General features: G+C 41.4%; 1 protein-coding gene across 1 annotated transcript in view; it reads left to right on the top strand.

The window, feature by feature from the left end:
* Positions 1 to 13,187, top strand: part of BMX (BMX non-receptor tyrosine kinase) — a 50,491-nt gene extending 37,304 nt beyond the window's left edge. The window contains exons 15-19 of the mRNA XM_060003165.1: positions 1,540 to 1,756; positions 2,644 to 2,708; positions 5,420 to 5,538; positions 8,197 to 8,354; positions 12,024 to 13,187. Coding sequence (XP_059859148.1) covers positions 1,540 to 1,756; positions 2,644 to 2,708; positions 5,420 to 5,538; positions 8,197 to 8,354; positions 12,024 to 12,098 — 634 coding nt within the window. The 3' untranslated portion in view covers positions 12,099 to 13,187. The remainder of the gene's footprint in view (positions 1 to 1,539; positions 1,757 to 2,643; positions 2,709 to 5,419; positions 5,539 to 8,196; positions 8,355 to 12,023) is intronic.
* Positions 13,188 to 14,743: the final 1,556 nt, after the last annotated feature.

Here is a 14,743-nt window from a genome sequence, read left to right as displayed (position 1 = left end):
CCTCAAAAAACTAAAAATAGAGCTACCATATGACCCAGCAATCCCACTCCTGGGCCTATACCCTGAGAAAACCATAACTGGAAAAGATACCTGCACCTCTATGTTCATAGCAGGACTATTTTTTTATTGGGGTACAGTTGCTTTACAATGTTCTCTTAGTTTCTGCTGTACAGCAAAGTCAATCAGTTATACATATACATATATTCCCTCCTTTTTAGATTTCCTTCCAATTTAGGTCACCACAGAGCACTGAGTAGAGTTCCCTGTGCTATACAGTAGGTTCTCATTAGTTACCTATTTTATATACAGTAGTGTATATATGTCAGTCCCAATCTCCCAATTCATCCCACTCCCCCTTCCCCCCTTGGAAACCATAAGTTTGTTTTCTACATCTGTGACTCTCTTTCTGATTTGCAAATAAGTTCATCTATAGCAGCACTATTTACAGTAGCCAAGACATGGAAGCAACCTAAGTGTCCATCGACTGATGAATGGATAAAGAAGATGTGGAACATATATACAATGGACTATTACTCAGCCATAAAAAGGAACGAAATAATGCCATTTGCAGCAACATGGATGGCCCGAGAGATTATCATACTAAGTGAAGTAAGTCAGACAGAGAAAGACAAATACCATATGATATCACTTAGACGTGGAATCTAAAATATGACACAAATGAACTTATCTACAAAACAGAAACAGACTCACAGACATAGAGAACAGACTTGTGGTTGCCAAGGGGAAGTGGGGTGGAAGAGGGATGGAGTGGGAGTTTGGGGTTAGCAGATGCAAATTATTATATAGAGAATGGATAAACAACAAGGTCCTATTGTATAGCACAGGAAACTATATTCAATATCCTGTAATAAACCATAATGGAAAAGAAAAAGAAGCATCCTGTAAATTGATAAGAATAGATCAATTACATAAGGGCTAGTTGATGAACATCATAATAGCTGTCGTGACCTACTAGAAGTGCTATGTCACGTGGTTATTCTTTTCTAAGTTTATCATCAAAAAAATAACGTCACAATAATGCAAAATGAAATTTTTTTAAAAAGGAAAATCAGAACTAATCTCACTTCTCTAACATGGAAACTATTTTCATTTTACCTACACCCTTCATATTCTATTTTTTTTTTAAGGAAATGTTTAGACAAGAAAGTTGGATGCTTTAACATGGAAATGACTTCTCCTAGGGTATAGCTTCCTCCAAATCAGCCATGGAGTTCTCAAGATGCCACGAGACTAAGCAGGATTTCTGAGGCAACAGACCACTGCTTCCCTGATTCTCTGTAGCAAAGTTGAACAAGCACCCAGAACAGCTTAACGGCTGCTGAGGTTGTCAATATCCAAGAGGAGGCAGGATTTTTCTGCTTCCAAAGGCTAACGCTCCCAGAATCAGACCCTTCCTCCGTTCCACTAGAAGGGGGGAAATTAAAACACACAAAAATCTGACAGTGATTCTTTTTCAGGACATCTGGAAAATGCAGTATGGAAATTCAGTATTGAACTTTGAACATCTGTTGTTTCCAGGAAACTCAACCATCCCAAGCTGGTGAAATTCTATGGAGTGTGTTCAAAGAGATACCCTATATACATAGTGACTGAATATATAACCAATGGCTGCTTGCTGAGTTACCTGAAGAGTCATGGGAAAAGACTTGAGCCCTCCCAGCTCTTAGAAATGTGCTATGATGTTTGTGAAGGCATGGCCTTCTTGGAGAGCCACCAGTTCATACACCGGGACTTGGTAAGGAAAGAAAGCTATCCCCAGCTCCCTCCTCCAGCGATGGGGCCACTGGGAGGGACGGCAAGGAGGGCATCTTCACTTATACTTTGCTCACTTGTGACATGCTTAAGCGCATGACATTTTTGTAATCAAAATCACAATTTCACAATAAAATACTTGAAGTATAGAAAGAGTAGAAGTAGCCATCAAGATCTATGTACTTAGGTTGCGGTATAAAGGAAAACAGATGGAAAGGAAAGACTTTGGTCACTTTACTGTTTCCCGGAACCATTTAACCCAAGGTTACCTTTACTCCAGGAAGGGTTTAGTGCTAAAGGAGTTGTTCAGTACCATAACCAAAAATACAAGAAATGAAATTTGTGTGTGTCTTTGGGTCAGGGTGGGCATGGAGAGTGTTCTGCTTGGTTTGCACTGGTATTGATTGATCTTTTAAGATTTTCTTGTGCTGAACAGCAAACCTGCCATGCACCCTAGGCCAGTGTATTTGGGGTTCCCAGCGCAGCAGTTACGCCTTCAAAGCGCCTGTTAATGCACGGTGCCCTAGCAGTGTGGAGAGGGAACCCCTAGACATGATTTTTGCCTTCTCATTGATGAGCTCATGTTCTGTGTTTAATGTCTAATACCTTCCGTGCTGTTTGACAAGGATGGATGCTTGAGGCAAAATACTTATGGGAGCACATTTTCATTCTGAAAAATGGAAAATTGCGAAGGAAAAAAGACAACTCCTATACTCTAGATATTTCCTTTGAAATAGAGCATTTGGGGTTGTGATAGGCAATCTTCGATTTTGCTGAGAATTCTGCCAAAGAAAAGGAAAATGTCTGATTTTGATGCCAGGGGATTCTTGGTCATCTTCACTACTTGGTAATTTTGCTTTCCCTCTAAAGGCTGCTCGGAACTGCTTGGTGGACAGTGACCTCTCTGTGAAGGTTTCTGACTTTGGGATGACGCGGTAAGCCAATTCCCACAGGGCAGCCAATGCAACAGGGGTTTCCATTCACATCAAAATGCGGATATAGAACCTGCTCTCAATCAGGGGCTTAAAAACCGGGATCCCTCCCCCACTCTACCTCTGCCCACCTCATTTCTCCACCCATAAGATGGGATTGTTCTTCAGAAATTGCCCCAAGTCCTTTTTAGTTCTTTCAACACCTTGATAAATATTTCCTAAACTTAAGAATAAATTCCATGAAAATCTTAAATATTCAAATATAACATGTTACAGCCAGACATACAACCCAGAAAAGCTTAAAAAGCCTTGATTGAGTGAGCGTGTGTGTGTGTTGTGGCTCCTTCACCCCTTCTGGCTGTTTCCTCTTAACACTGTATGTTCAAATGGACAGGGCATTAACACTAGGACAATTTTTCTTGCCATTTTATTAAATTTCCTGTATCATCAGGTAAGGCAGTAGACTCAGATTCTCTCGGTGAGCACTCTAGCAACACTTCAGGATTTGAGAAATTAGTTTGAGTATGACAGCAGTTTAACAAGAGTCTTCCATTTCCTGAACTCTGAATCCTTATACTATGTAAGCCTCAGAGTCAATTTTCATGGTTTTACATAGGAAATGAAGACATACATGGTAGCCTTTCCATTCAACAAACATTTATTGAGTGCCTACGCAGTGCCTGGGCCTTATGAGAGATACTGAAATGTATGGGATACTCCCTGCCCTCAAACTGCCCATGGTTTAGTCTACAGGGCAAGCAGATGTCCCTGCCATTGAGACAAAATACAGCTATAAAGTTGTGCCCACTCAACATAAACTCATGTCATTCTGAGGAGAGATAACGCAGTTTCAAAGCGATCTGAAGAGGTGACGAAAGCCAGCTCTATGTTTAGCCAGCATGGCCCTAAAACACCATAGGAAGATCTATTTTTTTTTTAAGTCTTCTCCAAATTTCATTAGAGAAGCTGCTCCTCTTCTGGGACCCCTCAGTGTTGCCAGGGTGTCCCTTTAGCTGCGTGCTCCCTGCCACCCTCCTCTGACCATGCACTTCCTCTCCAACGCCCACACTTCGAATGTGCAGCTCACCTGAGCGCAAGAGAAAAAGCTGCTCACAGCTGCTCAGGACAGGGAGAGGCTCCCAGGCCGAGGGAGCTGATCCCACTTTGTTCTCAAAGCAGAAATATGGGCTGTTACGCCAGCATCCAGGGAATATACTGTCAAGTTCTTTGTAACTTAGGAAAAGGGGGCTGCACGTCTTGCTCTAAATAAGGGATCCTGGAGGCCATGCACCAGGCCCTGTTGGTCATGAAGCTCTGGGGTCACATTAGTCAGATGCCTGTGATTGAACTTGGTCCTGATGATTTGAAGGAAGGTTTAGGTCATGAGCAGAGCCCAGTCAGGGGTGTCAGGGTTGTTTCTGAGTGTCTGGTGGTGTCTGAGGAGCTGAGGGGGCTTGGGAGGGAAGTATGGAAGGTGCTATATGTAATCTTATGGAAGCATTATTTATTATTACTATTATTAATATTTCCCAGAATGATTTGCCACACCAGCTTTTTCAGCTATTTTAAAGTACAATAAACATCTCTAACACATTTTTGTGTGTGAAGTTTTCCTATAAATTATATCCAAAGTTTCAGTCTCCATCATTTTCATTTTTCTATTTTCTTGAGTTAGTAGTCATTATTTACGTGTTTTTTGTGGGCTTCTCCTTTTTTAATTGTACAAATAATATATGCTTATTGTAAGAAATATAGCAATAGTGTATAAAGCAAAAAGTAGAATCTACCCCCCCACCCATTCCCCTTATTTTCAGCACTAGGAGTAACTATGGCTGACACATTCAGTGGATGTCCTTTCAAACCTGATTCCTAAGTGTACCCAATCATAGACACAAATATGGACATTTACTGTTTGTCCCCACAAAAATGGAATCACATTACCTATACATGCTTTTGCACTAACCATAAACCATAGGCATCTTTTTATTTTGGTCAGTGTAGAGTGATCTCTTTTTTCATGGCTGCATACTATTCTATTAATGTACCATATTATATTTAATCACTCCTCAGCCTGGGGACATTGAGGTTGATTGCATTTTTATCGTTATTATAAACAAAAGTGTACTGCATATCTTGAGCATATATTTTTATGGTCTTGATAACTTCATAAGATATTATTGCTGTCCATCATTGTTTACAATAGCAAAAGATTAGAAGTTACACGGTTAAACAAATTACGTTAATCCGTAAGAAGAAAGACTAGTCAGCCATTAAACATGATGCTGTAGGAGAATGTAACCATGGGGAAAATGTTCTTGATATGCCCTTAAAGGAAAAATAAAAGCAAACCTCAATACAACAGAAACCCAATTTTGTTCAAAGTATATATAGAAAAAAAGATTTGAAAGTACAAGTGAAAATGTATCTTGAGTGGTAGCATGTGACAGGTTATCTTTGGGGTGGGATTCGGAGTGATTTTACTTTTACTTGTTTGTGTTTCTTTCTATTCACCAAATATTTTGCATTCAGATTTTGCTATTTTCAAAGTTAGAGATCATTTTTTTAAATGCTTACAAGTCATAAGCAGCCTCTAGCTAAGCTCACACACCGAAAGGAAGCAAAAGGTCTGGAAAACCAAGGCCCTCCGCTGAGACCGGACGGCTGTATGTCCTGCATACTTGGCTGAAGGACTGTGTTGATGTTTTCCTCTGCAGGTATGTTCTTGATGACCAGTATGTCAGTTCGGTAGGAACAAAGTTTCCCGTCAAGTGGTCAGCCCCAGAGGTGTTTCACTACTTCAAATACAGCAGCAAGTCAGACGTATGGGCGTTCGGTAAGAATGTGGCCACGTGGGACCCAGCCCCATTGCATAAGCTGGCTTCCACAACAGGAAACCACAAGAGCAGCAACATCCATTTTCAGCAAAAGCTCTGGGCACTTACAAAATTACATGTATGGTCAGAGACAAGCAAGGGATTGAAGAAGGTGATGGTGACCCTTTCTTGTGCTGGTGTTAGGATGTCTGCCACGTATTGTATAATTGGCATCCTGCTAGCACCTTCTCATAAAATCAAAAGGGATAAAAGCTTTCCCACTGAAGATTTCAGTTTTCAAAAAGGAGTCACCGAAAACTAAAACCCAGTTTGCATGAGGTACAAAACGGTGAAGGGCTTAAAATGAAGTCATCGACTTTCTGCACGGAAGCGGGGTGATAATCATTCCCTTCTGAATTGACCAGTTTGGGGGGCATGCCTGGTGTAAATACCAAACATGACTCAGCACTTTCTTTGGCCCATCCCAACTTCAACTAGTGTCCCTGTTAAAATTCATCATTTAGGTCAGGGGTCAGCAGACCATGGCGCAGGACCAATTCCAGTGGCCTGTTTCTGTAAGGAAAGTTTGATCGGAGCACAGCCATGTCCTTTGTACATATGGTTTATGTATTGTCTGTGGTTGCTTTTGTGCTTGCAACAGTAGCTGTCACAGAGGCTGCATGACCCTCAAAGCCTAGAAAACTTACTTTGTGGCCCTTTATAGAAAGAGTATGCTGACCCCTATTTTATTGAAAGATCTATATTGAAATTTAGTAAACGTAATTAGACAACAGAGACAATTCTTAAATTGTGATTCTGTAGATTTTCTGGTATTTTTTTACATTGGGAGGAATGTCAGGCTTGTTTAAAATCACTGTCAGATGAGCCCAGGATAAATATTCCAAATTATCATAAGGCTATGGAATCTATTAAATACAACTGAGAACTATTTCATGCCTGTCTGAGTCCATAAGCACAATTTGACTTTCTACATGACAGCCTGAAGAAAGGAAAATGTAGTCAGCTGTTTAGTTTTCTATGTGACAATTGTTAAAAATAATTATTCCTTTTGTAAAATTGGTACTGTTCATTGTAAAAAAAATAATAATCCAATGTATACAGAAAAAGGAAAAACCACAGAGAGCATTTTGGTGAATACTTGATGTCATTTTGTGCTGATGAACTTGTCAGAATTAGTTTCAATCTCTTTGTGTCAAATGATATGCCTTATGAAAGATATTTTTAAAAATCGGTATCCTTACTCCACAGTCACAGCTGGGTTTTGACCAAAACATTGCATTACCCAGGCTGACTGCTTACCTTATGTGCCAGAATTTGGCTCCAAATATTTTCTGGCTGTTTCCAAGAACTAAATTCATTCTTAAATAATCTGTCCCCAGTGAAGATACTCAAAATAAACCAGGACCTCTGAAAGCAATTCTCAAAGAGGAGTCCCACAGATATTTTAAGCAATGATATTATTCTTGAGATAAGTGGTTAGCCTTCCAAAGAGACAACTGTGAAAGGGGCAACACGTTTTCTGATGGTTGTTTTAGAATATTTGTTTAAAAAAACCCCACAGCCACCATAACTTGTAACATTGCCTTACTGTAAATATTTTACAAAAAAATCTGTAGCCCTAAAGGTCAAAGAAGTTTTGAAGTTAGTACTTCAGTTATGGTTCTAGAACAATTTTCTCCCTTCTTACATATTTCTAGTTTTCCAAGCTTTTGAAGCTGGCTGAGTGCTGGAATTCTCTGGCTTGGCCAGTACATCACAATGGCCACCATTTAGAGAGCATTTAAAATGTCTCCAGTGCCCTTCTAAATGCTCCGCGTGTTTCATCCTATTCAATCCTCTGACAACTCTGTGATGTGCAGATATCCGCATATTACAGAAGGCAAGCAGAGCTGAGAAGGACTAAGAAAGTCGCCCAGCCTGTAAGTGGCAAACCTGGGCCTCAAAAGGCACGTCTGACTGGCCCCAAACGCAACCCCCTTGACCACCATGACCAGAACTCGGTTTCTTAACCTGGAGTCCACCATACACTGGATACTTCCAGAAAATACCCTGTGAACTTCCAGACAAGGAGCCCGAAAACGCTGTGCATTCACTTCCCCGAGGAAAAGCTAATGCTTTTAATCAGATCCTTGAAAGGACACCTGACCCACAAAGTATTCTAGAACACTGTGGCAATAGAAAAGGAGGAGCGTTGCCCATGATTTTATCTTAAATTTCCACCAAAAGGTAATTTGATGGTGCAGTGAAGCTGTCGCCAAGGCAGAGAGAAAGGGCGAGGACTCCCATCCATTACTCCTAAGGGCTGGAGCTGGGGCTTGTCACGGTGGGTTGGACCAGGCCTCAGCCGCCTCTCTGAAGCAGCCCAAGGGCCTTGACCCCAGGGAGCTCCCCCTGCAGCTGCCCTGGCGGGTTCCCCGTTTCCCGGCAGGAATGGGCGTCCGGGTCTCAGGGAACAGGGAGAAGAGAGCCTGGGCTCCGTAAGCTATGGTCCAGGCCCGCCCTCCCTACCCCGTCCTCCATGCTTGGACTCATCCCCCAGGGATCCCGGCTCTGACCCAGAGCCTTCCTGACCTGCCGCGTGAAGCTCGTTCGACAAACTGTACCTTTTGACGCTGGCTCCCTCTCCTCTGTCCGCCGCCGCCCTCCCCATGGTGCAGGGATCCTGATGTGGGAAGTGTTCAGCCTGGGGAAGCAGCCTTATGACTTGTACGACAACTCGCAGGTGGTCATGAAGGTCTCCCAGGGCCACCGGCTCTACCGGCCCCAGCTGGCGTGGGACACAGTCTACCAGGTCATGCACAGCTGCTGGCACGAGGCAAGTGATCCACTGGCGGGAGCGGGCACGCGCCGGGCGCATCCGGGCCGGTGGCTGCGTCACCGCCGGAAGAAACGTTTTTGAGGCGGGGACGGGGGTGGGGGTGGGGGCACCTGCTACAGAGCAGGTGGAAATGGCCCTGGGCCCCTGCCCTCAGGTGTTTGTGATCTGAAACCAGCACTGTAGGCGCCAACAACTTAACAAACAACTTATATCAGCAGTGTTCTAAGGACTTTACGAATATTAACTCATTTATTCAACAGGAAACACACTATGAGTAGGTACTCTTATCATGGCTAAACGAACAGAAGTGGAAACAGAGACCCAGAGAGGTTAAGTGACTCGCCCAAGCTCACACAGCTAGTAAGAGGCAGGCTGGCTAGTGTCAGAGGCCCTGTTCTCAACCACAACACTAGAGGGTCTCTCCTCAAGGAGAAAATGTGTAACAGAGAACAAATAACACGTGTAGAGAGCACAGAATGGACAGCAGTCTGTTCTCCCTTCCCCTGTCTCCCAAGTGCTGAATAAAAGCCTTCCATGCAGGGAGAGAATAAGAGTATCTTTTTTTGTGGGACTGAAAACAGCAAGTAGCTTATAATTATATGTGCAAATTAGAAACATAGACAAGTAAGTACAGGAAGGAAGAGCTCAGAGGACACAGGGAGCCCAGCTTCCGGAACGCATCGTTATCTGAGCCAGGTCTGGAAAGCCCTACAGAGCTTCCCCAACTATGTGGGTGGAGACACAGTTCAAGGGTGTCCAGGTGAGAGCGACCAGCACAAGCACAGGTGGGGAGGCAGGAATGAGCACTGCATGCTTGGCTGGAGCTGTGGTTGGAAGGGCTGGAAATGAGTTTGGAAGAGTACGTCTGGTCCTGTAGCCTGAATGACAAGGAGAGGAGTGTGAGTTTGGCTTTCTATAGGCAACACGGAGCCCCTGAAGACATTTGCGAGTGATGTGATAATAAGAGACTTCTAAGAACATTCATCTAAGAGCCCGCAGCCCATAGCCATTATACGGTGTGGCCTCATTGACAAACGGGCCTAACGCTGCCGTCATGCGTTCACACATTCATTCATTCACTCGTAAGAGACAGATCAGTGTCGTGGTTAAGCGTGTGGACTCTGGAGCCAGAATGCTAGCTCTGGGTTGAATGCTAGCTGTGGGACCTTGCATAAGCCTCCTAACATCTCTGTGCTTCACCATAAAATAGTACTTAACTGATAGGATTATTGTGTGGATTGAATGAGTTAATATTATAAAGTCCTTAGAACAGTGCCCGGTATACAGTAAGTGCTCTAAGTGGTTGTCGTTGTTGTTACATATTAATAGAGCAGCTGTGCACCAGGCACTATGCGGGTGCTAGGAATAAATGACTGCACAGGATTTAAAGAGTTCCTCATCTCTTGTGTTGGAGCCTAGAATTCCACTTTGGAAGAGTTACTGACTGCATCACGTAACATTTTATCTTTTAGCTTAAATTCTTCTTGGAATATGGGCACTTGGTGACTTCCCACCCAATGTCACTTGAAATACTATCTAAGGCTCCCCCACTCTTTTTTACCCCAAATGTAAAGGGGATGAGAGCCTTAGGTGGCACTAGAGGGTCAGACTGGGTCAGAGAAGGGTTAGAGACCTGGCACTGCCCACAACCAGGCAGACTCACTGCTGTCACCTGGCCGATGGAGAAGAGGAGCAGACAAGGGTGTTTGAGTTGAAGCTGGGAACCTCCCTGGCCCTCCCCACTCCAGCTCCTGGGAATGTGCCTGCACCATCAGATGGACAGGGGGCCCTGAACAGGAAGGAACTGCCTTCTTCCTACAGTTGGTCCATGAAAGTGTGAGGATTGGGGCAGAATCCATTGAGAGGGGGTTGCACGGGGGCAGTCCCCAGCTGAAGGTCCTGCTTATAGTGAGTGTTTTGTAGTTTAGTCTCCCTTCTTTTTGGTATTTTATTTCACAGTTTTGGGGAGAAAATTCACAATTTTCATTAGATTCCAGTTTAGCTTTCCCGTATTTCTTTGTACAAAAATGAACACGTATGTATAGGTGTGTGGTTTTGTTTCCCTTTCTTTCTTACAAAAAAAAAAAAAGAGCATACAAATTCCTCTCCACAGGCATCGGCCCTCTAGCAACACAGACCATTGTTAAGCTTCTGAATTCCTGCCGATCTGATAGATGAGAAATGGCATTTTAGTGCAGCTTTCCTAGGTACATCTTTCATTATGAGTGAGGCATATTTTGAAGAGCATATGTATATCTTTCTGAGAATTATATGTCATATCTTTTCCCTTTTTCTATAAGGTTTTTGTTCCTCCCACCTCAATTTTAAAGATCCCTTTAGAAATTCAGGAGATTAATACTCTATCTCTGACATAAATTGTAATTATTTTCTCCCAGTTTGTCACTTATCTTTGATTTAATTTATGATGTTCTTTGCCATGCAAAACTTTCTTTTTAAAAAAATACAGTTGACTACATCATTATTTGCTTCTTTTGCTTCTGGAAACTGAGTTATAGTTAGATAGGCTTTGCCACACCCAGATTGCAAAGGCGTTCACTCAGATTTTCCTCTAGTAATTGCATGGTTTCATTCTTTTACATTTAAGTGTCTGATCTAGTCTGTTTGTTTTGGTATATGGAATAAAAAGTATGGATCCAAAGATTTCGTTTTCTAAATGACTACTCAGTTGTTGAGGCACCATTTATTAAAAGACTATGTTATCCCCAGCAATAACATTCTATCGAATGGTGTCAAAATACCCAGTAACAGGATAGTAAATTTGCATAGGCATTTGGATTCATTTTGGGACTTTCTCTTCTATTCTCTGGTCTCTATTCATGTGTTAGCACTGTATTGTTTTAATTACAGAAACTTTATAACACTTTTTTTAATGTCTAATTTTTTGGATTAATTTTTGTTGGAGTATAGTGATTTACAATGTTGTATTAGTTTCTGCTGTATTTAACATGTTTTAATACTAGGTAGGCTAGCACCCCCTCATTGCTCATCTTTCTTTATAGTTTTCTTAGCTATTTTACATATTTAAAAATCCACAAACTAGATAATCAATTTGTTCAGCTTGAAGCCAGCTTGTTCATATTTTGGAGGAGACTGTATTTGGTTTGTATTTTAACTCGGGAAATTGACCATCTTTATGGTATTGGTGCGTCCTATTCAAGGACAAGCAATGTTTTCTTCTATGTGGTCAAGTCTACGTTTGTATTTTTCAGCAGCGTTTTAAAGTTTTCCTCATTTGTGGGGGGTACATTTTTGTTCATATTTTATTGAGGTGTTGTTGCTATTGTAAATGGGGTTTTCTCTTCCATTACATCTTCTAATTGGTTATTGTACACATAGAGGAAGGCTACTGGTTTTGTAAGTTAATTTTATATACTGCTCTCCTGGTGAATTCCTTTATTATTTGGGTTGGTTCTATCATTAATTCTCTTGGTTTTCCAAGGTCTGCAGTCGTATCTTATGCAAATAAAGATACTTTTTCTTCCCCAATTCTTAGGGCTCTAATTGTTTTCTCTTTAGAAGAAATGTCTATAGTGTCTCCACATTGTAAAATTTGCTAGTTTTAGGACTGAGGTATAAATATTTTACATAGTTTATTTTTAATCATAGCCCTCATAAACTAAACCATTGGGTTTTTCTTTTATTTAGCTTCCAGAAAAGCGGCCCACATTTCAGCAACTCCTATCTTCCATTGAACCGCTTCGGGAAAAAGACAAACCATGAAGAAGAAATGAGAAGTTCTGATGAGAATGAGTGTAAATGTTGGCCAACATTTTCATTCTTTTTAAGGGATGTAGCAAAGCACAGACATTGTAATTTAGCTAGTTCTTCTTAATGGTATTTTGTGTGCTGTTTGTTCTATTATCTAGAAATGAACAAGGTAGGAAACAAAAGATTTCCTTGAAATTTAGGTCAAATTAGTAATTTTGTTTATGCTGCTCTTAATATTATACTTCCCAGCCTATAGCAGAAGCACATCTTCTGATTGATTGCAAAATAGAGAGGGTGTGTACCATATGTAAAGATTGAACAGAATTGAAAAATTGTTGGATATTTGTTCTTTTCGTAATATCACCACTATCATGATAATTAAATATGCTATTAGCAAGTATGGAAATTGTGACACTTGCCTTCGTGTTTCAATGTTCTCAATCTTTAGCATGTATGAGAATCAAATGGAGAGTTTATTAAAACACAGGTTCCTTAGGAACTACCCCAGAGATTCTGGTACAGCAGGTCTGAGTGCAGCCCAAGAATTTGTATTTTTAACAAGCTCCCAGATGTTTCTGTGCAGTCAGTCCAAACTGCCCTAGGGGACCTCATTATGTAGTGGGCACCGTTAGGTGGTCCATAATTCAATCCAAATGATACAATTCTCATTTGATATCCAAATCAGTAAAATGAATTCATGTCATTATGTACACAAATATAAAACTAAAGTTAAATAACATAATTCAATAATATACTATGTGTCACACAGACACAATTTTTAAAGATGCTAAGGTATAACTTGATGCCTTTTTCCTTACACTTAACTATTTTCAATTTCAACTCAAGTATAACCACGATCTTGTATTAGATTGTTGCTTTGTACAGTACTCCCCGCTTACCTTCAGGGGATACATTCCAAGACCCCCAGTGGATGTCTGAAACTGAGGATAATACCAAACCCCATAGATACTATGTTTTTGCTATACATACATATCTATGATTAAGTTTAATTTATAAATTAGGCACAGTAAGAGATTAACAGCAATAACTAATAATAAAATAGAACAACTAGAACAGAATACTGTAATAAAAGTTATGTGAATGTGGTCTCTCTGTCAGAGTATCTTACTGTACAAATTGAATGCCTTTTCCATTTTAAGTAAGCATTTACACACTGCGGCCATAACTTTTGCAGTTTGAGGTGTGACAGCAAAACTAGTATGAATTTCTTTTTCTTTCTTCGCAATGTCACCGATGGAAGATTCGGTCTTACCGTAGGTTTCAGCCCCCTCAGCGCCTGATTTTTTTCTTTCCTTATTGAGACCTTTCACCTTTTTACTTAAAGGAAGCACTTTAGGTCTTATCTCTGGCATTTCCGAATCACCAGTATCACTCCTCTGGCGCTTTGGAGCCAGGATTAAGTAAAATCAGGGTCACTTGAACACAGTAGTGTGGCACTGCGACAGCAGATCTTATAACCGCAGCCACTAATTGACTAACGGGTGGGACATGCTGGCCAAAGGGATGATTCAGACCCCGGGGGAGCAGAGCTGAAATCGCGAGATTTTATCACGCTACTGAGAACGGCACGCACTTTAAAACATATGAATTCTTTATTTCTGAAATTTTCCATTTAATATTTTCATATAGTGGTTGACCGCGGGTAACTGAAACCGTCAAAAGTGAAACCGCAGATGGGGGGTGGGGGAGGGTGGGCGCTACTGTAATCGTTTAAAATCCTTGAGTTTGGGGCCCTGGGGCTTCTGGCTAGTTTGATAACTGAACTTTCTCTTTCGGTCTTCTATCTTGACACAAAGGTACAGGAGTCCTATTTTACCTTCTTATGGCTATTACTAAAAGGTGCCTTAGCTTTCAAGCTTCCTGGGAATGCCCACCCTCACGGTCTGGTACTGAACCCATAGGTTTTCATCATTTTGGAGTACATCATTGTCATGTCTGTAATGTCAAGAAGGGAAAGAGAAAGGTTATGTGAAGGGCATTATTACAGTGAAAAGACACTAATGAAACCCTGCTACTATTTTCCAGATATAAGTTAACAATCTCCTTTGAGACATTCACACCCTTCCTCATCCCGCTCACCCCTCACCCCCCAGCTATTGTGAATGATCCCTCTTGGTTATTTGTCTCTTGACATTTAAATAATGATTCCTTTATTTTCAGCAGAATCGACTTATGGTAATAGTCTTCTATTTTTTTTTTTTTTACCACGGTACGAAAATCTCAATATATAATGAAATGTGCTGCTCTGATTCCGTCCACCAGAGATTTGCACCACAGACTGTTAAAGCCCCCCCCCGAGAAAGATTTCTCACACCCAAACTAGGTCTTCCTGGTCCCCCCCCCCCCCGCCCGCCACTTGAAAGGTGTTTTCCTTTCTTCTTATTTTTACATATTTGATCTTCTAAAAATGAAGCTCAGCAGGACTCTATGGGACCTTCCCAGGAACATGACCCCTCCCCCTGCCTCTTGTCTGTAGAAAATCTTTAGCTCCCTAGGCCTTCCCCAAGTTCCAAAGAGCAAATTTAATAAGAGAAATGAGAAAATGCAGGAACAAAGAAAAACAGTCAATCAAGACAGTAATAGTTTAGCCATAAATCAAAGTCAAGGACCTTTAGTTCCTCCTCAAGGGCTACAGA

This window comes from Delphinus delphis, chromosome X (assembly GCF_949987515.2).
Source record: "Delphinus delphis chromosome X, mDelDel1.2, whole genome shotgun sequence".
In the NCBI taxonomy this organism is placed as follows: Eukaryota; Metazoa; Chordata; class Mammalia; order Artiodactyla; family Delphinidae; genus Delphinus; species Delphinus delphis.
Note: the sequence above shows the minus strand (reverse complement) of the source record. Positions and strands in the feature narration are given on the sequence as shown.